The 27,916-nt window shown below is 41.1% G+C and overlaps 1 protein-coding gene across 7 annotated transcripts in view; it reads left to right on the top strand.

Annotated features, from left to right (window-relative positions):
- Window positions 1-27,916, top strand: part of PHACTR1 (phosphatase and actin regulator 1) — a 314,716-nt gene that overhangs the window by 174,849 nt on the left and 111,951 nt on the right. For all 7 annotated transcript variants that reach the window (XM_069853669.1, XM_069853668.1, XM_069853672.1 and 4 more), the window contains one exon: window positions 5,973-6,137. In XM_069853669.1, coding sequence (XP_069709770.1) covers window positions 5,973-6,137 — 165 coding nt within the window. The remainder of the gene's footprint in view (window positions 1-5,972; window positions 6,138-27,916) is intronic.

Raw genomic sequence — 27,916 nt, forward strand, 5'->3', positions numbered from 1 at the left:
TTAAAAGAACGAGAACCCAGTGAGGAATAAGGGCAATAAGGGATAGACAAAATAGCTGACAGCAGTGAAATCTAACAACACTTATTTTCTATAATTGCTGGGTTTATAGGATGAGATTATGTAGTTATTGATGACATAACCTGATGAAGTGCTTTTGTTGCAAGTAAAAATCTTGCATGCTGCGTTAAAATGCAGAAAATACTTGATGTTTTGCAAAATTTCATATCATAAGGACATGTTTAAAGTGATTCATGCAGTGCAATATAGTTTGCAGAGGTTAAAAAATGGCTTTCAGATTGCAATCAGCATGAATAATTAATATTTTACGTCAAAATGTAGGGAAGTTGAAAGCAGGGTCCTAAATGGATTAGACTCGATGATCTCAAAGGTCTTTTCCAACCAAACCATTCTATGATTCCAAAGCTATTCTTTGCAAGTCTCTTCCACCAAGAGACACAAAACAAGGAGAAGGAGAGATTGCAGCAGAGAGTGGAGCCATAACATGGTCTGATACCTGTGCTGAAACTGGAAAGTATAAAGGGTGAGAGCTTCAGTTTACAGATACAATGCAAAGTGCTGCACACCTGGGGAGTGGGAATAATTGGCAGGTGTTTGGAAAATGTGTGCGCTGCTTAGCATGCAAAGGAAAGCTACTGACAACCTCTTCATGGCTCATAAACCCACTGTGTCAACCCAGTTGGTGTCATTGCAAATGCATACATCCAGTGGGAGCTGTTGTCAACTGAAGAGGTAATCATCCCCGTTTGGCAAGACTGCCTTTAGACTGCTGCATGGCATGCCTTGTCTTTTGTTGGAAAACAAACCTCTGAGAAGTTTGGAAAAGTTTAAATGGGCAATTCAAATAGTAAAGGGAGGGCTAATGAAAATTAATTCCAGGTGCAAAGGGAAATGAAAAGGAAATAACTGAACAGATGCTAATAGAATAGCAGAAAATGAACCATTTTCCTGAAAGAAAAACAAGGTGTTTTTTTAAATTAAAGTGTTCCCATTTAGGAAAAGAGAAGACGTAAGTGCTCAGCAATTAGAGTAGTCGTTCAAGTTTCCTGTCATTTCAAAAAGACATATGATGTGTCTACATCGTTTATTGAATGGCACCACTAGAATAATGTTTGTGCAGTCTGAAATGAAGGATATTCAGGGTGCAGAGTTCAAAAGGAACCTTGCAACAGTAGTTTATTGGAAACTGATCTACGAATTAAAGACTGGTTGGATGTGGATGGGAAATAAAGAGTACTATGTTGTTAAATATTTTTAACTTATACAAAGTTATTGTAATTAAATAAATTTACACATTTAGTCAATTGCTTCTTTAGGGCCGAGATCATTTTCAGCCAGTTACTACGGATTTTCACAAATATAACAGAAAGCACAATGTAGCCACTGGTGTTTCCTAGAAAGGCTTAAAATCTAGCTTTGTGAAGTAAACTGCCATTTAAGATAATCATGTGTCTGATTATGAACGATGAGTGTTAAGAAATGTTCTGAGGGAAAACCTGATATGATTAGTGGCGAGGAAGGTGAGATTACAGATCATGGATGGGATTGGTGGACTTTCAGCGATGAAATTGTTCTGTGTACCCAAATGTGGTAAGAGTTTTTTTCTAAAATGGAAGCTGGGTGTTATTATATCAGCAGCATTAGTAAATACCATGATTCCCTGACAGACATGAAAATGACAAATCTGGTTGTTGTTCGCCAGGAGGAGTTAATGAGTTATGTTGTCTTTGGGAGGGCCTTTGATCTGCCTGCAACATTTCTTAAATCCAAAAAGTAGGTGATGCCTATGTTGCCTCTTACTAGAACCTCTAGAAATCAACATCCTACTGAAAGATGTAGGAAATTCATAAGAACGTACAGAACAGGTCTGAGATGGGCTGGGTTTTTTTTTCCTTGAGCTTGACTGCTTTGAAGTACTGCTTTTTGAACTACACATCCTTGACTTGCTGATTTTGTCCATGTCTGGTGTCCGTGCAGTACATTAGAGGCCACAAACCTTTACTTTAACAAAAAAAACCTCTCAGACCCAGGGTTGGCTTCAAAACAGAAAAAGAAAGAAAAGAAAAAAAGAAAGAAAGAAAACAAACAAAAGGTGGGGTGGAGGGAGGGTAATAGAAGAAATTAGCTTTTGGTCCTTCTAGTGTTTTAAGTCTTTGTAGTATATTTCAATCATGTTTGTTAAATTTCATTTACATCACTTGGATGCAAAATATTTTGATTTGTGATTTGTTTTTTCTCATTAAAGCCACAAGTCTTACTTAAGCCCTTAAGTCTATATGAACTTCAGATGTCTCACTAAAATCTTGAGACCTGTCTCACAGCCAAACAACCTGTGAAAAGCTCTCAGGTTTAGCTTCCCTGTTGGTATTCTGGGATGACAGCTCAGACAGAAGAAAGTGGGAGGGGAGCACATTGCCCTCTTCCCATAAGTGCACGTCCCAGCATCTCTCTGTGTCACACCAAGATCTTTCAGAACCTGGAATAAAATCAGAACAAGATCCCAAAAGCTGCAAGTATGAGCAGCAACTGTGACCCGTAAACATCACATTTGTGGCACTGGTCTCAAGATGAGACCTCAGCACTGTGACTAGAGGCATTAATACCTATGGCGGTTCCCTCTCCCCATTCAGCAGACTGATCAAGCTGGGACCACTAGGACTACTTTTCTCTTTGAAGACAAAAAGAAAAAAATGTGCAAAGCTTGTGTTGGTTTCCATTTGTGCAAGTACCACCTTTTTTTGGGAACAGCAAGAGTGTGAAACCAGCCTACAGAGCCTGCTGTCGGCAGTGGGTGTTCCAGCCCACAGCCAGTCAGTAGTCATTAGGAGCCAAAAAGGCAGAGAAACCTGGCCAACTCGAGCAAAAGATGCAGCAGCAAAGAAGAGTGCAGAAATCTGGCTTTTACTTCGTGCATCATGGTCGGCTTTTATTCTTACTGTAATAAAACTGTCATGGCTTTATGCTAATGTGGTCCATTCCTAGACAGTGATTATTATGCTTTGAACTAGCCGTGCTCCTGAGAGTACTTTTCATAAAGAAAAGAAGAGGCAGTCCTTCTGAGAAGTAAGACCAAGAGGGAAAAAGATCATTGTGTTGCTTTTGCGTTTACTCTGAGCTGCATGTCTTTGGAGAGGATCAAGAAGGGCCATCATGGCTTCTGAGAGAGCACAGCAAGACTCCTGGAGCACAGAACCCTATGAGAAACAATACCAAAATTCAGGGAAGAGCAGTCAAAATATGGAAATGGTTTTGACAATGTGTTTGGCTTTTAACAAACCCATCCTTTGGGTAAATACCTTTTGACTGCAGTGTAGTGTTGTGTTCTGCCTGACTGTGGATCCATATTCCTTTACCCTGAACGGGAAAGGCTACCTGGGGACAACGAGAGCACAGCTGGTGTGGGACAAAGAGGGTGTGTATTACTGAAGGATCTTTAAGGGATGTCATTTCTCCAGGGAATGGCCACAGCAGTACCAGTTAGCAGCAGCTCTCAAAGAGATGTTGTTGCAGCTCTGAGGTTTAGTAACTAAGGCATCTGGGTAGCAAAAAATAGTGGCTCAGTGATGGGGAAGAGGAGAGAGAGTGAGCAGCAAGAGGAATTTGATTATGTTTCAGCTGTGGGTTTATGCAGCAGGAAGCCTTATTCAGCAGCAGTAATGTGTCATTCCCAGTTTGCTCGATGGGCCACTTCTACACCCTGTATGCCCCAGGTAAGGCAGCAAAGACAATACCAGCCCATTACCTTTAGCACCATCTCTAAAATATCACAGCAGTGGAATACAGTGTGATCTTGCATGCCTTAACTAGAGGCATCTTAAAAATGGAGAAGGAAAAGTCATGGTTGCTTTGGTTCTGCATATAGAGTGAGGCGGTCTGTACCCCGTGCTGGCCTTCAAAGCCCAGCAGGTTCCACTGAAAGCAAAAAATGTAAAGAAATTTCTGATTTCCTCCTCTTTATACCCTCGTGGTTTGTTCAGCATAACCAGGCAATTTCCAGCCTTGATGCAGCATATCCTAGCCCATGTACAGGACAGAGCCGTGTAGTGGATTCTCTCTGTAAGAAGGCATTTCTCTAGGCAGTTGAGCACAAAGAGAACAGCTTTGCCCAGACTACCTTTATTCCCTCTTCTTTAAATGGAAAGATAATGTTCCCAGAAATGGCTGTCTTTGTCTCCATTACTCTAAAGAATAGCTGCTTTTAACTATTTCCACTGAAGCAGTTGGTCTCTGTATCTTGCTGACTATTTTTTTTCCCTCCAGAAGGTTACATGCACCTGTATGTGGCAGTGACAGTTTATGAGAGAAAGAATTGTGTTGCTGATGTTAAAAACAAACAAAAGAGCAATAATAAAATAACCAGACTTGGAAAAAAAATGAGGGCTTCAAGTAATGTTTCAGTTTGCAGTTATAATAATGGAACTTCCTTGTGTTAGAAGTGCATATCCAACTACTCCCGTGAAAACCCACCTACATTTGGCACACTTAAAGCCTCAGAAAAATTTCCATTGAGAGACATAAGAATTTGCCAGCCAAAATCTCTGATGATTCTGCCAGTGTGAAGTGGGTGTGCTCATCCCTTCAGAGTGAAACATCACTCTGAACGCTTGCTGAGGTTCCCAAGCCTGTGTTCAGAGCCAAGGTTAATAATTAATATTCTACAGGTAAATTAGAAACACTGGGCTGCTGTGTTCAGAGCAAGAGGTGATGATCTGTGTCCTGTCTTTGTGAATCCAGACTGTGTGTAAGCAAACCACTCAAATCAGTTTTACTGGCAGTGTTACATTATAACACAAGCCTGGAAAATTATATCTCTTAAAAAAAAAAAGAAAAAACCCCAAACACCCCAAACACTATATAACTCTAACCACTTAACATAAACACACCGACTCGCCTCCTGTATGATCAAAGAATTGTGCAGATGCTTTTTTTAGGGAGAGAGAGAGCTTCATCTCAGGGCTGGGATAGCTTATTGCAGCCCTGGCAGCTATGATATGGACAGACCCTCTGTCCTGGGACACTGGTACCTTCTTACCTCTCTCTGTGCCTTTAATCACAGGAACATCATTTCTCAGAACTATCAGACTATTTTCCCTGAAAATGTGAGAGGGGGGAACATGCAAGTTAACTGCGCCAACTGTCCAGTCCCAGACTTCTCTTGCTTTTGCCATAGAGGAAGGGTAATTTCAGCTCTTCATATTTTTTTTTAAGTATTGAGACTATTATGATCTATTGCAATGTAAGAGTTGCAGAAAGCTGATTTTTTTTAGCAACAGAAGCTCAGTGAAAACCTGTAACCCTACCTAGGGGATTTAACCCTAAGTGTGGACTCTATCCCTGTGTTAAAAGGTAAGTATGAAAATTGGAAGGGAATGAGTGGACAGAAAAGTGGGACTAGAAGGAGCCTTCTGAATTTTTAGCACCATTTCTGCCCGTAGGAGGTTCCTAATGCAGCCCCTTTTGTAACCCAGGCAGTTCTAATGATACCAAAGGGTCGTTATTTATCATTGCGCTTGTTCTTGGTAAATACTATTTCATGGAAATGTCTCTTTCCATTACAAAAAAGACTGGCAATATTTCTTTTCAGTAGTATTGTGTCATTATTTCTGAGCTTTCTCTTCCTCAGTCTCTGTCATGTTTCCCCAGGAATGGCTGGCGGATGGGCTGCCAGCTGTCTAGAGTGATGCAGAACAGTTTGTCAAAGATTATAGCATAGCTATTGCAATAATCCATATTCCTGTTGAATATGATTGTTAATAGTGATCTTTACAGTAGACTATGGATTCCACTGAAAGGAAATAGTGTTAAAATAATAAGACTACAAGTATTTGCCCTTTTTTACTGTCCTCTCTAAGCATGGAAAATTTTGACCATCTACATGGTTCTTTTTGAATTTATCAAAGCATTTATTTCATTTCCCCCCTTATTTTTTTATCCTTTTCTTGCTGAAATTACAGCTGAGGAAGTGGAGAGACTGGCTGCAATGCGTTCAGATTCTCTTGTACCTGGGACTCACACACCTCCAATCAGAAGACGAAGCAAATTTGCCACTCTTGGAAGGCTTTTTAAGCCGTGGAAATGGAGGAAGAAGAAGAGTGAAAAATTTAAGCACACTTCTGCAGGTAACACTTGCGGTCGAGTTGGTTTATTAATCTGGAACTGTTTGCTCAACAAGGCTAAAAATTTATATGTGTTTCAAAGGATGTTGAAACATGGCTAGGAGAGATTTCTCAGATTCTAAGGTATCTTTAACTTTGTTACTGACTTTTTCTTTAAAAATCCCCGAACAAAATGTTGGGTGCTCTAAAATTAAAGCAGCTGCTCACCAAAGCAGTATATCCAGGTTCTGCTACTGGAGCTGGAGCGTAACCCAGAAGAAATGTTGTTACACCGAGTTAGCACATTATGGGTAATGGAAATGGTAGTATGAAAGGATAATACTGGTAGAGGATTTAGCCAAACTGCAATAAATGCTAGGAGAGGAGCAATAAAAATGCCTGACAAAGGAGTTGACATTGTGTCGAGTAACTTGCATAACTGTAAATTATTTTTTCCATTGGGCAGGAAAGATGTCTCATTTGCTTTCTGAGAAAAACAAACCTCTTTTCTTGCCACACCCCCCTTTCTGCCATCACTTTCTAACACTCCTGGTTTAAGACTCTTTCCAAGTAATAAATATGTATAGAAAACTTCAAAAATGTGTTTCTATATTGTAAATAGGTTTGAGCAAGAATCCCAGATCCAGGCATTCATGCATACCGTGAAAGGTTGTACCTGGTGTGTTTGTTTTCAAGCTTTGTGATCTATTTAGAAGGTTTCTTCTCATTGTTCTCTTGTGATGACTAATAATTACTACATGTGATCTTACAAGACCTAAGCCTGGCTTGTCTGTGAGAAAACATGATTTGTCTTTCAATTTCTTATTATTCTTGCAGAACACTATGAAATACAATACAAAGAAAGCAGTGAGGATCATGCTCCTTTGAGTTCCAGAAAAGGCTGAAGTTACAGCCCAGTTGCTCTCTGACCTGTTTATTGCACAGTGGAAGCTTGCTTTCTTTCAGGCAGGACTTGGCTGTACCTTCTGGCACCCCAAAGCCTGTGCTCTTGGAAATGGCCCATAATTGCATGAGAAGTCTCATTTAACTAAGTGCAAATTCTTGCATGAGTTTAAATGCAGAATAAGAGTTCTCAGGGTTCATATCTAAAGGTGCTATTTACTGTGTGCTGTTTAAGCTGCTCCTGGATCCATCAGGCAAAGACTAATGAACTGGAATAAATGACTATATTACTCTGAGTGATGATTGTATTTTTTGACTTGACAGCTGAAAAGCTATTGTCACCAAAAATGACATGTTTATGCAAAACAAAAGGCTTGTCTTCCATGTTCTGTGTCAGTCATAACCATAGTGCAATGTAGCAGGAATTCCATGAAAACTATATAGTTCTTAGTGATGTATGGACACTGTGGTGACATCCACTCTTGAAGCTAGTTCCAGCATGGTGGCTTAGTTGGTTTACAGCTAGGAGGGTAACCACACAGTGTTATAGCTCCATACTGCTGTGGTTAGATTGATTATTTTGAAGGTGGCTTGAATACACCAGCATAGTCTGCTCTGGATATTTACAGGAAGCTTTATGTAGATTTGCCCATTTACCCAAACATTTGGCTGCTATACAGGAATAAAAACCAGAGTGAAAACATGTATTTCCTTCTCTCAAAGAAGGAAGCTTTACCAGACATACCAGGAGATCTCCTCCCCTACTAAGAAAGACTCCAGAGTCTGAAGAACTATTTTAATAGCTGTGTTTCCAAGTTGCAAGGAATATTTGTCAGTTGCAGGACTAGGTTTGATCTCGGCTGAATCCAAAGCCTCTTTTTTTTATATTGAATTTTTGTTTCTATTAAGTTAAGTGTCCTGCATCTGCTCTGCAAAATAGATATTACTTTCAGCTCCTCTTCTACTAACTGTAGTAAAATTGACAAAGATGTCATATTTGCTGAACACTCTGCAGGAGACACTGGAAGAGATTTACATCTGGACTGAACCAGAGCTGGGTACCCCACAGTTTCGATCATCTTTGACCCCAGGGAACGGGAATTGACCAGGATTTTAGCAGAGTACCCCTGGCAATTCAGCAGTGTAGGCTAAACCTAGTAGGTCTAGTAGCATTTTTCTGCCAGCATTTCCATGATCTCTTCTCCCACTGAAAAAAAAATATTCAATTTTTATAGTATATCGAAGGATGAGCTTATGAGATGACATAATGAAAGCCAGCATGAAACTTCCGAATCCAGGCTTTTCTTCTAGTGCACTGATAAATGTGATGTTTGGGAAAAAATGTTTCCCATTTGTGTCCTACAGGCATGAAACCAAGTTTTCTCACCTACATAGAACATCAGTAATTATGAAAAAATAAATACCAATACAAGTATTTTATTAGGCTTTTATTTGCTACAACAATAGTTTCAATTATTTTAAATGTTGAAAGCAGTAAGGGTCAAAACACATGACCTTGTCTACTGAAACTTCCACTGAAATTAATGGGAGGTTTTTTTCTGAGAGCAGACTGGAAGAAAGAGAGTCAGGCTGATATTTAAGGTTGAAAGGTTGCCTTTTTCTTAAGATTTCCAAATGCTGACATTTTGTATCCATATATTTATCAGAGTAAAAGTTCTGATTATTTATTCAGAGATTAATGCTTTAGTTCAGTGTTCAGGAGGAAAAAAGCTCTTTTAGGTAGTAGGGTCATTTTCTGACACCTGGTAATTGCATCGGATGAGATAGAAAATCCGTAATCTGATTGATGGAGAACCTTAGCATTATGCTTATTATATATGATTCTTTTCAGCACATTGATACTTGTATTGTGATGTTTGAGCATAACAGATCCCCCATTCTCCATCTTCATTATTATATTTCATGTACTTCGTATGTTTATAGGTTACCACTGTGCTTTGGTTTGGATATCCCTGTAGTGACTATGCAGAAGGGTTTAAAGTCTCATGTCACCTTCGTGCTGATTCAGTCATGAAGGTGAATGTCATAGGATTTGATGCAGACATCTAATGCCGTTGCCTTGCAGTTAGTCTGTCCATGGTCATCATCGTTATTTTGTAGTGAGACGGGAAAACCTAGAAAAGATCACGCTATGGGGTGGTATGTTGTTGCAGATGGAAAGTGCCAAATGAGCTTGCATATGTGGGGTTTGATTTGAGCAACCTCTTCTGCTGGAAGGTAGAGCATCAAGGAGGTTGGTCAGGACATGTACTGTGAGTGACAGATGGACTCCATCTGTGGACAGGCTCGATCTCAGAGTAAATGGAAAGGGAGATTATACTCTGTAAGGGAAACAAGTTAATTCTCACTGTAATCGTGCTCCCGGACAGAAGTGAAGCTCTCACCAGCACAAAGCAATTTTCAGTGTCAGGACTGCAAATGATTTTACAACAGAAGGTCCAAAGGAAAGTTCTTTGATGAACACTGAAACTTCTTCAGTACAATATAAATGCTCCTGTCAGTCAAGCTGCTTATACAGAGAGATAGACAAAGCAAATAAACTCAGCCACAGTGTTATTCATGCAATAGTCAGAAGTGTGGGGTATTTTTTTTTTACTTGCCTAAAATTTCATCTTGCATAGAAAGCATGGAAACCGTTATTGCCATGGAGTGTATGACGAAGCTGACAACTCTACCTTTGGGAGCACAGGCAAACTTCTAAATGGCAAGGTTATATCAGTTGATGGGATAGTTTCTTTTAACTGATAAGGAGCATTCTCACTTATGGCAGAAAATGCCAGGAAGAAATAGTGAGTTTTCTTTGCCTGAGCACGTTTCCTTAGCAGGATGCAGCTGGGATGGTTCCAGCAGGCCACACAAGGTCTTTATAGCTACACTGGCTGTCTGGGAATCAGCAAAGCAGATAGCAAGAGAGAAAGCTGACTATCTCCTCAGCCAGACCTTTGTCATCATTTTTAATACCCTGATCTTGTTTACCTTGATGTGAATTTGAAAACAGTTCCTGGGTGTGCTGTTGTTTTATTGCAGTGCCATACACATATGGGTGGCATGTCATTTCCTGGCAATGTTTTGGAGCAGGAAGTGCTTCTGAAATAAAGAAGCTTGAGGGAAGACTAGTTCTGAGCTTATTTGAAATAATATTTAAGTTTTCACCACCGTATTCATCAAGAGCAAACTGCTTGCAACCTTTCAGGAAAAAGAAAAAGTATTTCAGTTGCTTGCAGGCTTCTGAATAGGGAAAAATCTTTTGTTTTGCCATGTCACATTTCTGGTGACCTTCATTTTAAAGAACTGGCATGTCCATCTTTCCTTATCTTTGCTCCCTGAGTTGCAGTGCTCAGGCAGAGGGGAGGAGGAAGCGTGTAATGTGGACTTTGAGGAAATTAATTGGAATGAGAAAAGAAAAGCAAGGAGACTGTGAGAGATTAAGAGCTATAGATAAAACTCAGCTGTCAGTAGGAGAGACAAGGGATTCAGCAGTGTTTGGGTTAGGTATATAGACAACCTGTACAATGAGCAGAGAAAGCCCTCTGTTAGAAGAAGGCTCCACAGCAGCTCTATTGCCAAGAGGGTAGTTGTCTGAGACAATCAATAATATTAAAGTGAGAAAAGGAAATCTGTTGAATTCAGCCTTTCCTCTTAAGCACTCTGAAACCTCCCTTCATTTGTGTCCCAGATGTTCCTCCTAGAAATAATTAGAACTTCTTTCACAGAACAATGAGGATGGATCAATCCTCCAGTACCACAGCTCCCAACCCCTAAACCTGTGGTTGAGCTAACAAACCATGTCCTGTTCGGTGGCCAAAGACAGATGTGAAAATGACTTCCTAACCTTGTACTTGGGGTGCCCTCCTCAAGAAAGGAAAGTGCTGCTCCTGCTACATTTCAGGCTGGGAAGTGTAAAAGGATAAAGACTGGGGCTGAAAAAAGTAGACCACTGATTTTGCCAAGAGGTAAATCAACGTAAGCCAGACATCATCATCTGGGTTGGCGATGGTTGGGTTGATGGGGGACAAGGGCTTTCAGGGCAGGTTCATGTGTTGATCTGCTGCCCAAGGGCCTTACAACTTACTTAATAGTTGTCCGTACACAGGATAACAGTCTTCACTTGCTAGCAGTTACTCTGTTAAACTGGAATAGCTGAGGTTTGCACGCTGGATCTAAAGACTGAAGACTAGCAGTGTGCCACAAATGGGAGCATCTGCGTTTTTTCAGTTTGCTTTACTTTCACTCTTACTCAAGCCATTTAAAGAAAATCAAGTGTGCCAAAACAAAATCCGCTCATCCAACCTTTAGCTGCCTCACACTCAGAATCTGCATTAAAATAGCTATTCATTTTATGTTCAAATATTACTTTTTGCACTTGCTAAGCCTCAGTGCTTTGTTTTTTTCCAAACAGAGTTTCTAAAAAAGTTCTCTATATAAATTCATATGTCAATGTGTTTATATAAGTTAAGTCTCCCAGTCAGCAGAAGGATTGTTTAAATTTGGCAAGACTTACAGGCAAGAACTTTCAACGTTTCTGATGAATAACAAGAAGAAAACAAAATGTGGTAGATATGTGCAATTAGAGGAACAGCTATTCGTAAACAATCCCCAGATCATTTTATTCCTACTGCCGATGATTTCTAAATGCAGTAGGTAAATATTTTGAACTTTGCTTTCCAGAATATTCCCGTTGGTAGAAATTCAATAAGATGTACAGCTCTTAAACCTTCTTACTTCCTTCTACTTTATCAGTGATTGTCTTTCGTGCTTTCTTGTGTAAAACTCTCAGGCTGTTAAGCTAGTTGTACTAGGTGGGTGAGACCTTTGCCTGGGGAAACAAAGGAGAAACACAGCCTGCATTTTATTAAATGACTATCACAATCCAATGTGAGACATATGATTTCAGTTACTATTCCTCTTATACTTTCAGGCCAGACTATCTCTATTTAGATACGGAGTCCTGAGATAATTATGATTTTTCTTCCTTCACCATCTTATTTTGATGACTTGGAAATGTAATTCCAAATAGGCGCTGAGAAAGAGAGCAGAGTCTCCCCTGCAGTGTAGCTGGGTCTAAAGCTACCCTGAAGTCTGAAATACCTCAAAGTCCCATTCTCGTCCTCGATGAAGTCCACTAATGACATGACATAAAACCTTGAGTAGCCCTTTCAATACGAGACAGTGAACAGGGAATGTGCACACTGGTCCCAGACAGGTATTTCTGCTGTATTTAGGGCACCTCATAGGGCATTAATGCTGTGATAAAAATCACTGATCCTTCATAAGATTGTGGGAGGAGGGAAAAAAATGAAACTGATGTAAAACTTGGTCCAGTCTTCCAAAAAGGAGCTCCCTTTTGTAAGAATCCAGCAATGCAATTACTTTTCAGAGTTATTCAGTGCTTTTTTTTGTTCCCTGTTTTTTGCATTTTTTTTTGGAGGGAGATACAAATTGAAGAAAAGCACTATTTTGCAGGAACTTGGTCTGTTCATGAAGGCACATTGACTTAAGCAAATGTTTCTATCTGAAGGAAATTCCAGAAAATAAGTACATTATAGTCCACTATGTTCTAGATTAATTTTAGAAGAGTTTTTATTTAAATTTGCATTCCTATTTCAAATTTGAATTAGATATTAACAAATTTAGCTAAAAATTTGAATTCCAAATATATAATGACCTGACAGGCAGGACAACATTCATATTTTAAGTCTGCTGAGATATTGCACTGCTAAGATCAAGGACTGAATAAAAAATTAAAATACATTTTCAGGGGGCTTTTTTGCATTGATTCAAAATTGTGCATCTGATGTATTCTTAGGTTTGGAAGTGAAAGAAAATTATATTCTAAGTCTAAATGCAAATTGCCCATAGCTTGTCTTTTCATGCGCTAACATTTTCTTAACGTCTTTTGAGAAGCCGACCAGAAGTTGCACCAAAATTCACGCAAAACTGTAGGCAACTTTTTAAAAAATTAACCTTTTGCTATTCTGTAGAGAGGGAGCAAAATGAGCCTGTGTATCTGCGTACTGCTGTAGAATCAAAGATCCACAGAGATTTTTAAACCCAGTGGTCATTTGCAACCATGCAATGGGATAAACAGCCTAAGGCTTATGGAGGCATAAGGCATTTCATTGCAAGGGAAAGCAGCGGGTGTTGTTTGCTTCCTTATTGCTGGAATCCATGTTTTTAGATTTGTCATTTTAAGCAGATTGAAAGTATTCAAATACATTTGGAAGTTGCAGATCTGATTTGTACCCAGAAGGCAGTTAAAGCAGTTGTCTATTTTTATACCTGAATTGCCAAATAGAGGCTCCTGGTTGAAAAATGGGAGGTATAATCACTTCCCTGGGAGTGTGTATTCCACTATAGAACAGTATCTTTTTGTATTCCTGAGATCTGCTGCAGAATATTTCCAGGGTTTAAGATGTGGACTATACTTAACTGGACTGATAGATGCATTTTGGGGTTGTTCCAGCCCCATGCCGGCTCTAATGGAACACGTGAGATGAGACCCTTAAATGTGTCCCTTCTCAGAGGAAAGGGATGTTTAATGAGCCTGTTTAGTTTTTATGCTAATTACGTTTCCAGCTGCTGTGAAGATTATCCAAGGCTGCCCGAACTGTAATACTGTGACATAATTCTACAACAATGCATTCCTGTTAAAATAATATAATAATGCAATTAATCCATTAGAGAATTTACAGCAAATTTTGAGGATTGGGAAATAGATGCTGTTAATAGCATAAGCTTCTGTATGGTATATGGATTAGAGAACTACTTTTGTTGGATGTGTTTTAAGTGTTTTACCAGCAGATGAACAATAATAGAATATCTGGCTGGAGGGGGGAGAGAAAGAGCATATTTGGAAGAAGCTAATTCTTTTGAAAAAATTGTTGTCTATCCTCAGTTGTTATTGCAGTGACTCATGAATGTACAGTCTTCATCAGGCTGGGTCCTTACAGATTATTTTAGAATGCTTTCATTTAACATGAAAATGTGTTGAAGCTGCTTTTTATTTTTAGATTACATTTGAAGCATGGAAATTAATTAGTATTCCTGAGACAGTTGTTTGATTTTTTTTTTTTCCAGATTTTTACTGCCCTTTTTAAGGGGGTGGGGGATGGGGGTCTTCTGGTCTGGGATGAAAACAAAGACTGAGTGATAGTGGTCAACACCAGGTTATCCCAGTCACCTCAAAAAGCTGCAGGGCCTTGCTGGCAGATCGATGGCTGGTCACAGGGTCCTGCTTTTAAGCAACTCATCCCCTGCGTCATTTTCGTTATTCTGTCAAAGCAACAGCCGTTGACTATTGCCATGCAAGTTTTTCCTCAGTCGGTAATCTGTGTTGTGCAGATGAGACTCTGTGGTGTCCATTGGTGGCATCGCAGAGGCCACCAGATACTTCAGCTGGGGAAATCTGCTCAGTAATTCCACTGGTTCCCTGGTCGGAGGTGAGCATGGTCCTTTCACTTCCACAGCAATGGAGAGGAAAACCTCCCATACCTTTCAGAGGCTGCTGCTGGGTAGACTCTGAAAACAAAACATCTTAGATGCTTTCACTCAGAAGCACCATTGAGGAAGTTTTATTCCTAGAATACTGTTTTGCCTTTGCTCGGTGTTTCCCACGGCGGGGAAATGAAGCAGGAATCCCTGGGAACAGCGTGGCAATACCTCGATTGAGCCCAACTGTATCAGTGACCCAATTGACATCTGACCCATGCTGTGATTGGGAAATGGGCTGGTATGGTATGTGAACACACAGCCTAGTGACTCTAATCTGATGGGATTTTTTAATCACAGTAGCTATCCTTTATTTCCATGTCTGCGACTGGCATTAAAAAGATACATGAAGCTGGATGCATAGGGTATTGGCAGCAGGGATGAGACTCCCAGGTCAACAGGGATCTGAAACACAGATGGCAGTCACCCAGACAAAAACATGAGCTTCACAAGCTCTTTCTGGAGCTGCTTTTGTACGCTGAGGAATAATAAATAGCTGCTATAAAGAGAAACTGAATTGCCCTGTGTACAGAGGTTTAACAGGAAAAATCAGAATTGGGAATCAGATTATGAACTCAATTATGAGTCAAAGCAGATTATGAATCAAAGATTGCTTCATGAAGAACAGTTTCTTAGAAATCATGTAAGTCTTGTTTATACTGGGTTTGTTTATACATTATAACTTGAATTATTTAAACTGTAAATATGGAACAGATTATTGTATCACCATAAACCCTTGGGTGGATGTTTATTTAGTTTATAAACTCATTCATCTTATTTTAATTCATTAAGGCCAATTCAGTTCTGAATTAAAATACCCACACAAGTGCTTAATGTGGCATTGGTGATCCTCGTTGAATTACTTAATTCAGATTGCTTTTCCTATGCACCCATGTAAGTAGCCATAGGATCTAGTGTGCAAGAAAGAATCAATCAGATAACTGTCTTAGCTGCTGCAAGAGATGGATCTAGAGGCTCTTGTCAGTGAGAGCTACACCTGGCTACTTGGACTGACCCAAGGAACTAGGCAAAAGAAGCCCAAGGCCATGATTAGAGCATTTATTGAAGAGAGAAAGCTATTGTTGCTCTCTTCCAAATTCTGCTGCTAATCCATCCTAGTCTTCTTGTGAACAATGCCTGTAGTACTGCATGTCTTAATTGCAGTTTTGCCAGGTCTCCTTTTTTTTTGGTCAATCTGTCCATGTGTAGGGTGTCCTCAGAACTGCAGCGCACTAGGTCACGTCATTCAGAGAGAATCTTGGATACTAGTAATAGAAAGGATTATTAAAAACCCTATGTGACTGTAGGAGAAAATCTTGGAAACCAAAAGTATGGGAAATAAATCTCAAATTCTTACTAGAAATTATTAGTATAAGCTTACTAGTACTAAGCTTACTATTTTGAAGAAATGGATTTTCTAAATATTTATAATTTCCTTTGTTAATACCAATTACATTTTTAGAGGAATGTTTCAGTTCCACAATATGGTGTCTGTATAAAGAGGACTCAAGTGATTAAAAATAAGACTTCTTTTGATTTCCATTTGTTTGTATAGGCCAAAGATATAATGCTATCTTAAGTGCTTGTTAACGGCATCAGAGTTGTTTATTATCTATAGAATGTCCCCCACTTCAACATAAAAGTAATGGTTGAATAGATCCATGACACTGAACATCACTCCCTATTCTTTCTATTCTTAATGGAGTAGTAGGTATATTTTTCCATCCTGAAAATTTGAGTATCTTATTCTCTTATTTTGCCGCTGAATAGGGTGTGCATGTAGATTTTTGAAGGAACAGACCTTACTTCCTCTTAAAAATGTTTTAGTTTGTTAATTAACAGTCTTGTTCCTTTATATCTTCAGAGCTCTATAAAGACATCTCTCCAAGTTAATCAGGCAATCATAAACTATTTTATTTATCAAAATAGACAGTAAAAGCCATCCTTTTGCTGTGGTGAGTGATCCTTTTTTCAACTTAACAAACAGCATTATTTCCCTATTTTAAAAGATAAGTTATTCAGGAATTTACGTTTGCCACTAGCTACTGCTTGAGTCTGAAAAAACAATCCCTTCCACCCTGTGTTTTGCAGGAATCTCATGGTCCCCATGTGCTCTTCATTAATTCCTTAGTTAAAAGTAGCATGGGGCTGACAGCTGAATGTGCATAGATAAGCAGTACTCTGAGGAAGGTCCAAAGCACACCTAGAAATGCTGCTGCCTGAAGGCAATGACATATATTTGTGCTGAAAATGGTTGACAATACGTTTGACCTTCTTCGTGATGAAGCCAGTGAATTCCCCCCCACCTCATCTTCACTGGGCCCAGGTTGTCTGGCAGGCAGCTTCTGAATACCAAAAGCCTTTGCTCATACAAACAGGCCACAGAGCCTTTTGCCAGCTGCACAGTATTCTTTCTGAGGTGCTCTATTGCTAAAAGAAAACCATGGGACTCGGTGATTACTCAGCTCTTTGCAGAAGTAAGCTTTGTGTCTGCAGGCCAAAACGTTTCCAGCATGTGCACATGTACTCAAAACGCACCCTTGCAGCCTTTTATTTTCCAGTTCTGCCTCAAGGCACTTTGAAGCCCATGAGTTTTCTGTCAGAATCATCACAAACCAATACTGTATTTACATTTCCATTCTGGCACTTATATTTTCAAAACTGTACATGTACCTCTAGTAGCTTCTGTGCTTTATAGAATCATAGAATAGAATCATAGAACAACCAGGTTGGAAGAGACCCACCGGATCATCGAGTCCAACCATTCCTATCAAACACTAAACCATTCCCCTTAGCACCTCATCCACCCGTGCCTTAAACACCTCCAGGGAAGGTGACTCAACCACCTCCCTGGGCAGCCTGTTCCAGTGCCCAATGACCCTTTCTGTGAAGAATTTTTTTATGGACCTGATCAAAAGGCCCATAAAAATGATAATAGGATTCTCTCTGGTTTTCATGGGCATAGGATCAAGCCTGTATTAAATAGTCATAGTAGCATTCCTCCCAGTTTCATGTCTATTGAGGAAGTATGCTATAGGTAGAAACTTCAGTTAAAAAAAGATGTAGTTGGCTGTGAGCGAAATATTCAGATGGCATTTGGACTAAAGTTTAGATATCCTTGAGTGGTGGTGGTGGTATTTCTCACCAGTTAGTGGCTTCTTGTACATCATCTCAGTGAGTGAGCCAACGAGGGAAGGTGCCCTCCTGAACCTGCTGTTTGTGAACAGAGAAGGCCTTGTGGGGGATGTGACAGCTGAAGGATGCCTGGAGAAAAGCAATCATGAGATAGTAGAATTCTCAGTTCTAGTTGAGGTGAGGAGGGGGATTAGCAGAACAGTCACATTAAACTTCCAGAGGGCAGACTTTGGACTGTTCAGAAGCCTGGTTGATAAAGTCCCATGGGAGACAGTTCTTAAAGGCAAGGGAGCCCAAGAGGTCTGGGAGCTCTTCAAGAAGGAAATCCTGGCAGCGCAGGAGCAAGCTGTGCCCATGTGCCAGAAAAATAAGCCATCGGGGAAAAACCCAGCTTGGTTGAGCAAAGAAATCTGTGTGGACATCAAAAAGAAGAGGAACGTCTATAAGCTTTAGAAGAAGGGGAAGGCATCTTGGGTGGACTACAGAGAAGAAGTGAGATCATGCAGAGGAAAAATCAGGAGGGGCTAAAGCCCAACTAGAGCTCAGACTGGCCAATTCTGTGAAAGATAATAAAAAAACTTTCTAAAAATACATCAACAGTAAGAGGAGGACCAGGAAGAATATTCAGTCTTTATTGGATACAAAGGGAATAACTGTGACAAAGGGTGAGGACAAGGCTGAGGTAATTAATGCCTTCTTTGCTTCAGTCTTTAATAGTAAGGAAAGTTGTTTCCCGTGTGTACATACCCAGGAGTTTGAGGAGCAGAACAAAGCTCCCGTGATGCAAGAAAAGGTGGTTACAGATTTGCTTGGCCAATTAGATACTCACAAGTCTATGGGGACAGATGGGATCTATCCGAAGGTATTGAGGGAGCTGGCAGCCGTGCTTGTCAAACCCCTTTCCATCATCTTCCATCAGTCCTGGAAGACTGGGGAAGTTCCACTTGGCTGGAGGCTGGCTGATGTTATGCCCATCTACAAGAAGGGTCGCAGGGAGGACCCAGGGAACTACAGGCCTGTCAGTCTGACGTCAGTGCTGGGGAAAGTCATGGAACAGGTGATATTGAGTGCTGAGTCCAGCCCTTTTCAATGTCTTTATCAGTGGCCTGGATGAAGGCATTGAGTGCACCCTTTGCAAGTTTGCAGATGACACTAAGCTGGGTGGAAGCATGGATCTGCTGGAGGGTAGGGAGGCTCTGCAAAGAGATCTGAACAGGCTGGACTGCTGGGCTGAGACCAGCAGGATGAGGTTCAATAAGGCCAAATGCCAGGTTCTGCACTTGGGGCACAACAACCCTGTGCAGTGCTACAGACTAGGGGAAGAGTGAGTAGAAAGCTGCCTGGAGGAGAGGGACCTGGGTGTGTTGGTTGACAGCCGACTGAATATGAGCCAGCAGTGTGCCCAGGTGGCCAAGAAGGCCAATGGCATCTTGGCTTGTATCAGAAATAGCGTGGCCAGTAGGTCCAGGGAGGTTATTCTCCCTCAGTACTTGGCACTGGTGAGACCGCTCCTCGAATCCTGTGTTCAGTTCTGGGCCCCTCACCACAAGAAGGATGTTGAGGCTCTGGAGCGAGTCCAGAGAAGTGCAATGAAGCTGGTGAAGGGGCTGGAGAACAGGCCTTATGAGGAGCGGCTGAGAGAGCTGGGGTTGTTTAGCCTGGAGAAGAGGAGGCTGAGGGGAGACCTAATTGCTCTCTATAGCTACCTGAAAGGAGGTTGTAGAGAGGAGGGTGCTGGCCTCTTCTCCCAAGTGACAGGGGACAGGACAAGAGGGAATGGCCTCAAGCTGTGCTGGGGAAGGTTCAGACTGGATATCAGGAAAAAAAAATTTACGGAAAGGGTCATCAGGCACTGGAACAGGTTGCCCAGGGAGGTGGTTGAGTCCCCATCCCTGGAGGCATTTAAAAGATGGGTAGACGAGGTGCTCAGGGACATGGTTTGGTGGCAGATAGAAATGATTGGACTCAATGATCCAAGAGGTCTTTTCCAGCCTGGCGGTGAAAAATCACTCAATAACTCCACAAGCAACAGAACTTATGAAATAAAATTTTGTATGGTTTAGTCCTCCCTGGATCTTTTGCTGCTTGATCATGAGGCTAGGAAGGGCAATTTGGATCAATTTTCCTAACCAGCCCCCCAGTTTATCTGAAATTCAGAAACATAACAAATTCATGGTCTTTCGTCATCCCACCAAAGTTGGACAGATTTGGAAACAGGTAATGAAATTGTCAGCTAGGGCAGAGAAAGACAAGAAAGCCACTACTGCTGCTACAAATACACAGGAATGAGTTGTAGAAAACCGACATTGGCTGGCTGGTACAGAAAAGGATACCTTGGCTTTTCTGGTTTTAGACTAGGTGAATTTGGGAGAGTGGCAAAGCACCTGGCATCCTTCTACAACTTCAGTCTCCAAAATACGTGGAACACCTCTCATCAAATCTACTTCTGTAAGGAAGGCAAGGATTGGGACAGGGAACTTCTGAGAAATTCTTTATGGAAATAATTCGGGGTTTTATGATCAGTGGGGAATCCTTGTGTGTCTTTACTCCTCCATTTGCTTTGAAAACCAGGGAGGTTGTAAGGAGAAGGTATTATTGACATGACATTGTTTGGAGGACAGGAATTAGACATTAGTAAAATGTAACAAAGATTATATTTGGCTGTAGCTAACTGTATCATAGCTGCAGTCTTTTCACAAGGACAGCTGAGAATGCAAGAAGCCTTTCCTCAGTTTTTTAAAACTGGAAAATCTTCATTAGCTGCACTCCAAAGAAAACCCTGTGTTGCAGTGGGTGTAAGGGAGAGCAACAAGTCAAAACAATGAAGGAAAAGAAAATGCAGAGTTGTGACAGCCACTTCTGGAGATGAAGTGGCAAAACCAAGTGGACTACAGGAAGGAAGTGAGATTGTGTAGATGTGTAGAGAAAAAATCAGAAGGGCTAAGGCTCAACTAGAAATCAGATTGGCAAAGTCTGTGAAAGATAACAAGAAATCTTTCTATAAATATATAAATAATAAAAGGAGGACTAGGGAAACCATACAGTCCCTATTGGATACAGAAGGAACAACAGTGACAGGGGATGAGGAAAAGGCTGAGGTACTTAATGCCTTCTTTGCCTCAGTTTTTAATTGTAAAGAAAGTTGTTCCCTCTGCGTACAAACCCAGGAGCTAGAGGAGCAAAATGAGGCTCCCATGATCCAAGAGGAGGTGGTAAGAGCCTTGCTTGCCCAACTAGACACCCACAAGTCTATGGGGCCGGATGGGATTCATCCAAGGGTATTGAAGGAGCTGGCGGATGTGCTGGCCAAGCCCCTTTCCATCATCTTCCAACAGTCCTGGAAGACTGGGGAAGTCCCACTGGACTGGAGGCTGGCTGATGTTGTGCCCATCTACAAGAAGGGTCGCAGGGAGGATCCAGGAAACTACAGGCCTGTCAGTCTGACCTCAGTGCCAGGGAAAGTCTTGGAGCAGGTGATCTTGAGTGCTATCATGAAGCACATGCAAGAGAACTAGGTGATCAGGCCCAGAACCTTTTGGGTTCACAAAAGGCAGGTCTTGCCAAACTAACCTGATTGCCTTCTATGACAAAGTGACTCGGCTGCTGGATGAGGGAAAGCCTGTGGATGTGGTCTTCCTGGACTTCAGCAAAGCCTTTGACACAGTTTCCCACAGCATTCTGCTTGAGAAACTGTCAGCCTCTGGCCTGGACAGGCGCACGCTCTCCTGGGTGGAAAACTGGTTGGATGACCGGGCCCAGAGAGTGGTGGTAAACGGTGTGAAATCCAGCTGGAGGCCAGTGACAAGTTGGGTTCCCTAGGGCTCAGTGCTGGGTCCAGCCCTGTTCAATGTCTTTATCAATGACCTGGGTGAAGGCATTAAGTGCACCCTTAGCAAGTTTGCAGACGACACTAAGCTGGGTGGAAGTGTGGATCTGCCGGAGGGTAGGGAGGCTCTGCAAAGGGATCTGAACAGGCTGGACCGCTGAACAGGCTGGATGGAATGAGGTTTAACGAGGCCAAGTGCCGGGTCCTGCACTTGGGGCACAACAACCCTGTGCAGTGCTACAGACTAGGAGAAGTCTGTCTAGAAAGCTGCCTGGAGGAGAGGGACCTGGGGGTGTTGGTTGACAGCCAACTGAACGTGAGCCAGCAGTGTGCCCAGGTGGCCAAGAAGGCCGATGGCATCTTGGCTTGTATCAGAAACGGCGTGACCAGCAGGTCCAGGGAGGTTATTCTCCCTCTGTACTTGGCACTGGTGAGACCGCTTCTTGAATACTGTGTTCAGTTCTGGGCAATGCTTGATTTTAGTAGGTCACAAACTTCAGTCTGGATTGTGTCTTATTCAGCCCTTGAATGAATAGCATTGGAAATACTGTGAGTGTCCTATTTATCTTGGAATGGACAACATCAAAGGCAAGAGATATCTTGACTGTAGAATAAATAAATGGTCTACTTGTTTTTTATTAGGTAGGTGAATGCCCACCATAACCCCTGCCAGCTGAAAATTACCTACTATTGCACAAATATAGTGTTCTCCGATGATCCAATAATTGAAGGACTCTATAACTGGCCTTTATTTACTTATTAACTAGAGGATAATTATGATTCTTTCTCTCTTTAATCTTATTCAGCTTTTGCTACAGCTGCTTTTTTCCTCTGATTTGGAGTAATAAATGTATAAAGAACTCTTAGACCACCACCATTGCCAGGAGGGGGTATACTGTAATGGCCTCAGTCCATTCTAGAAAGGGAGCTTAATGCTATGGAGAAAGGCTTCCTTCCATCATAAGGGAATAATTAACTGTAGCAAGCACTGGCCTCTGCATGGGCCTCTCTGGTCCATGTTGCATCTATCTCTCTGCAGAGAGAAGGTAGGATCAAGGCCCCTACTACATGTGCTTACAGTATTTCTTTTATTTATGCAGTGGTATACAGCATACGTCTTGGTAATTTACAGAACCTTGTTCAGAGCAAAAGTGAAGATTATTACAAAAAAAATCATGTACATTGGTCTATAAATTAAAAGAATGAAATCAGTGACATCTACTCTTCTTAGTTAGCAATGGATCTAAACTGGCCCTTCAGTCAGTCAGGCATCCATTGTTGATCTCCCTAACACAGAACTCTCACATGTTGGCAGCACTGGTGCAGGAGCTCTAGCACATGTACTCATCCTTTGTAGTAAACAAGTCCATACAGTGTCTTTTATTTAGATGTGAAGTTTATGCCCCAGAAAGCTCATAGTTTGGAATGGCTACCTCTAAATATTGATGTTGACTTTCTACATCTGAATGTGCAGAGGCATTGTGCTGAAATGAGAGGCCAGTGATGCTGTGGTATTTCTGGCATTAATGTGCAGACAACATTCCTGCAGGCTAAAATGGACTACAAGTAGCTGACAAAACTAATCAAAATCCCCCCATTTGTTAGTCTAGCAGATTATTCCATTTTCTGATTTTTGCTGCAAGGGTTGTGAGACTGACATAACTCAACTGCCCTCGTTTGAGTGACTGCACTTGGATCAAGTCAAGTCTCAGCTGTGTCATTCATAGTGTCACACCTTCTGAACTGCTGCAGCTGAGGCTTGACTTGGTGCCACTGTATTAACAAATTTAATGCAAATTCACAATTTGGTCAAGATGTTTTAGTTAGGATGCTTGCATCTGTTGAGAGGGTGTTAGCTGAGCTTCTCTTGCAGAAGGTCATGAGCCAACCACTTGCCGCTACCTTCCATCAGTCAGGAACAATTGACAGCATCCCATGGGCTCTCCCATGTATTGACACCTGAGCCTCAGTTTCGAAAGGACTGGAGCCCCTGCTGCCAATAAGGAGACAGCAATTTTACAATTCCTACCTCATCTTCTGGCACCAGTTCATTTGCTGAATTAAGCTGGCCCTCAGCTCTTCAGGGTAGTCATGACATCTTCCTCCTGGGATCCTGATCATCAAAATGACCACTGAGAGAAAGAAGTTGTATTTGATCAGGATCTTCAGGATTTATCCCTGGAATCATGTGCCCTGAGGGTGAGAGTGGCTTTTATTTGTGGTATCTGTTGTCTTGATAACATGGTTTCATCTAGGAAATACTGTTTGCGTTTAGGCACCCTTGATCCCTTGTGCTTCAATATGAGTTACATTGGTCTGTTTTATCTCCTTGCATCCCTAGAAGAGACCATAAGTGAACATTGTGAATACACAGGATAGAAAAGCCACAGGGGATAAGATCTGAGACACTCCCCTTCCGTGCTAATTGAAAATATGCCAAATCATAGTTCACTGCATAGATAAACAGGAGAAACAGAAGACGGGCTTTGAGGATTGCAATATCTACTAAAACCCAGCAGTATCTCCAGAGGAGCAAACTGTTCTCTTAGCCAGTGTTACAGCAAACATGATACTCGTGTGCATATTACGAATAAATTGTTGTGCATCCTTGGTCTGAAATTCCCAAATTAAGATTAACAACGCTATAGCTGTTCCAAGCACATATGGCAAGGCAAGGGCTAAGTGAAGTACTTCTGCGGCTGGTCTAATGATGTCTGTTGTGCTGCAGAGAAGCTGGATAAAAAGACAGATAATATTTAGGAACCCTAGACCCATATTATTGTTGATTTGCAGCAAGTAGGTTAGAGTTTCCCTATTCATATAATGCCCCCTACTTCTGTACAACCTTTATGTATATATGTGTATATCCTACTTTTTTTTCCCCCAACTCTATATACATGTTTGAGCTCTGTCCCTTGTTACGTTGCCTCTCCAAAGCAGATAATGTAGGGCATTTTTTTGTCCGTTAAACTCGGTGGTAAAATCTCATCACCTTCAGTGACAACAGGCCTGACCCTATGTAAAAATGTAGTGAACACAGGAGGCTTTCTGCTGCATATCTAGGGCACTCCAGTTAGCAAGAAGACCATTTTAAGTAATGCTTTCAAGGAAGGAAGAACACAAAAAATGCACAGACATTTATTAGAGGAGGTAACCATGGAACAAAATTATGTTGTTGAATGACAAAGGGGAAATTGTTTACAAAATGCTGATTTCTGAGTCATCATTTTTCCTCTTTCACTCTTTCACTTTGCTTGAATATTGAAAGTGCATTGGCCCTTGTAGTCTCTGGAAGATCTTTAGTCATTGACATTTGTTAATTGCTTATGTGAGTGTTTTCCGAAGTCTTTTGAAGTGGGACTACCTCTGTGTAGGAAGAGAGTCTCAAGAGCCAATTCTCATCTTGTTTCTGACTCCGTGGCATCCCCATGGTAGTCAAACCAGTTGTTTATGTGGAAAAGTAATATGAGGAAACCACTGAGGTGATTTTAGCTGTCTCTTAATGAAATGCAACAGCTGGAAATCAGGAAGAGCATGAACATCATGGGACCAATCATCCCTCTGTGGAGCAGCAGCAAGCGTTGTGTAAACCACAATCAGTATGTCTCTGATGAGAGCAGCACTGTATCACTGAGTGGGTGGCTAATACTATGGTGGAATGCTTAAATCCAAACATTAGTTTAATTAAATTTCACTGTGTATTAGGTTAGGAAATATAAATTAGGCAATTGACAAGATTTTTAAAAATTGAAATTAGCCCTGAGCTGATATGAGCACATTGACCTGCGTCTTCTCACCACTGGCCTGAGGTCATTTTCATGCCTTATGAGATCTTCTCCAGGCAGTGGTCTACTGTATTTTGCTAAAACCTGTCTGCTTTGAGATTGCTCAGAGTGAACTTCTGCAGGATTTTGCTTCATTATTCCACACTCCATATCGTAGGAAAATCCTTAGGCCAGGTATCAGGTTCCTCAACAGAATCCAGGTTGGGTCTCCAGTTATTTCTGCCAAAGATGTTTCAGACATACGTTGGTGGCACTGTGTTCACTGTAGAAACTGAGAGCAGAACATGGCAGGAACAGAGCATACACAAGAGACATGGGGTGGTTCATCACTCGCATTTCATCCCTTTTACATCAGGTAAAATGTCTGAAGAAGTCCTGAATCTGCCCAGAGAATAATGCCTACCGTAAAGAAACTGCAAGAGACAACCAGTAGGGCCTCTTCCAAAGCTGTGTTTGCAAGCACTTGCCTTTGGGTATCTTAGGCAGGCAGCTAGGTCAGGCCCTTGCCCCCCACAGCATTTTATCAGTTTGTCTTCTGTCCTGCAGCCTAGTGGGCAGTTTAGGAGAGGATAAAGAAAGCACAGATTGCCTTAAAGTCATACTAGCCACAGAGCAGTGCTAGGCTAAGATTCCACTTCATTTTGCTTTGCAGGGTCCTTTATGGAAGCTATGTGTGATCTTTCCCATTTTTTAAAACAGTTAGCATCAGTGCCATCTGGATAACACAAGCAGCAAATAAGAATTGACTTCTGTTTACGTAAGATCAAGTTGTACTTCGCTTTACCTTTATTCCAAATATCTCAGGTCAAATTTTGCTTCCAGTTATGTCCAGGTATTTCCTGTTAAATCATAAGGTTGTGTAACACCGGCATTGTAAACAAAAGCAGAAATTTTGCCCCAAACTGCATTGTTCATACAGTCTATTTTAGTCTGTTCAGTTGTATGTCTTTTAATCGTCAAGCTAACTTCTAAATTGAAGTGATCCTGTGCTCAGGTTCATTTGCTTCAAGATCAGAAGCATGGGGCAGACAATATATTACTTATAGATGAGGAACAAAGGTAGAGATTGAATCAAGATGGCATGAACAAACAAGGCATGAATAGATACCTAAAGCATGTTTGTGTGATTATTGCATACTCACAAATGCTCACATGCACTCATTCTTACTTTCCTCTTTGTAGTTTTAAAAGTCTACTCAAAATCCATATACTGAAGATCTGTAGCACGTAAATTATATTTTGGCAGCACATGCTATGTGTGGATTGACGTGACAATTACTCTATAGATTTAAGTGTATTAAGAATTACAGAATCATTTGTGTCAGAATGAACCTTAAGGATCATTTAGTTCCAACCTGTACTCCTCTTAAGAGTGAACCATCCAGAGCAGCTTTTTCAAGAGATAGATAGATGGATGGATGGATGGATAGATAGACAGATGGATGAGAAGCTGGAATAAATTGGGCAGGCATAAAGTGCTACATGGTCTGGTTCTTACTGTCAATATTTTATTTTAGTTTAGGGTTTTTCCTAAATAATTTAAAAGCAATTCCCATTCTTGGCCGTTTGTAGAACATTTTTAACCTTGGTAATGTAAACATGATATACTTTATATTACTTTTAAATTTAATTTATGGATTGGATGGCCCTGAGTAGGTGTGAGGACAATGGTGGACGTAATAGTAGGAAGTTTCTGTTTTCAGCTACCTCTAACTTTGAAATGAGACATGAATAATCTAAGGTCTTTATTCTTATTTGATTATTGCTCCCTGAAAATAGAGACAATGAGAAGCCTCTAACAAGTAAAATATTTTGATGGTTTTGGAGGGCTCCTAATTATACAGAAATGGCTGTGATAATAACAATAATGTGATGCAAAGTGATTGTGTAGTATATAGGCCCTTACAAGAAGATTCCTAATTCTTCTAATCTCATATGTCAGTATGCAATTCAGCAAGGATACCTTATTTCCTCCGGCTGTGTATTAATGTGCACGGGCATATGCTCTTTCCTTCTCTGTAGGATTGTCAAAGCCCATCAGGAGTTTCAAATGGGCAATCCCTATTGGAATTAGTTGCAAATGAAATGCTTAGTGGCCAGGAAGCTAAGGAGAAGAGAAAATTTTCACCAAAATTTCTGGTATTTTGCGTATCTGGATGTTGCTTCACACCACAGTGTTGAGAGGCACCCAGGACATTTCCAGGCATTTTCAAGCATTACTGAGTGAAGTGGCAAGGCAATGCAGATAAATGGGGTCAGGAATGACTTCAGACCTTCACAGGAGGTGAAACTGTGCAAACTGGATCTGACAGAATAGCTTGTCAGACTTGCACACTGCTTTAAGCTTAAGGAAGCTTCATAACATGGAGCGACATGGTGGAAATGGTGGAAATCTGTGGAAAATAGTCAAAATCCATGGAAAATAGTCAGTGTGGAAGGCCAGGCAGGCACCATTTTCAGTGCTGCCAGCACTAATCAATTACAGAAACTGAAAAGAAACTCTTGCGCTGAGTGGTGGCTTCCTGGGAAATGTAAATCCTGATAAACCTGCTTTAGCGCATCTCAGATGTTTTGATGATGTGTGTGTGTGTTTACACGTCCCACTTCTGCTGGCTACTGTGTGCTGCTAACAGCAGTGGGGAGGT

This window comes from Phaenicophaeus curvirostris, chromosome 3 (assembly GCF_032191515.1).
Source record: "Phaenicophaeus curvirostris isolate KB17595 chromosome 3, BPBGC_Pcur_1.0, whole genome shotgun sequence".
Classification (NCBI taxonomy): domain Eukaryota; kingdom Metazoa; phylum Chordata; class Aves; order Cuculiformes; family Cuculidae; genus Phaenicophaeus; species Phaenicophaeus curvirostris.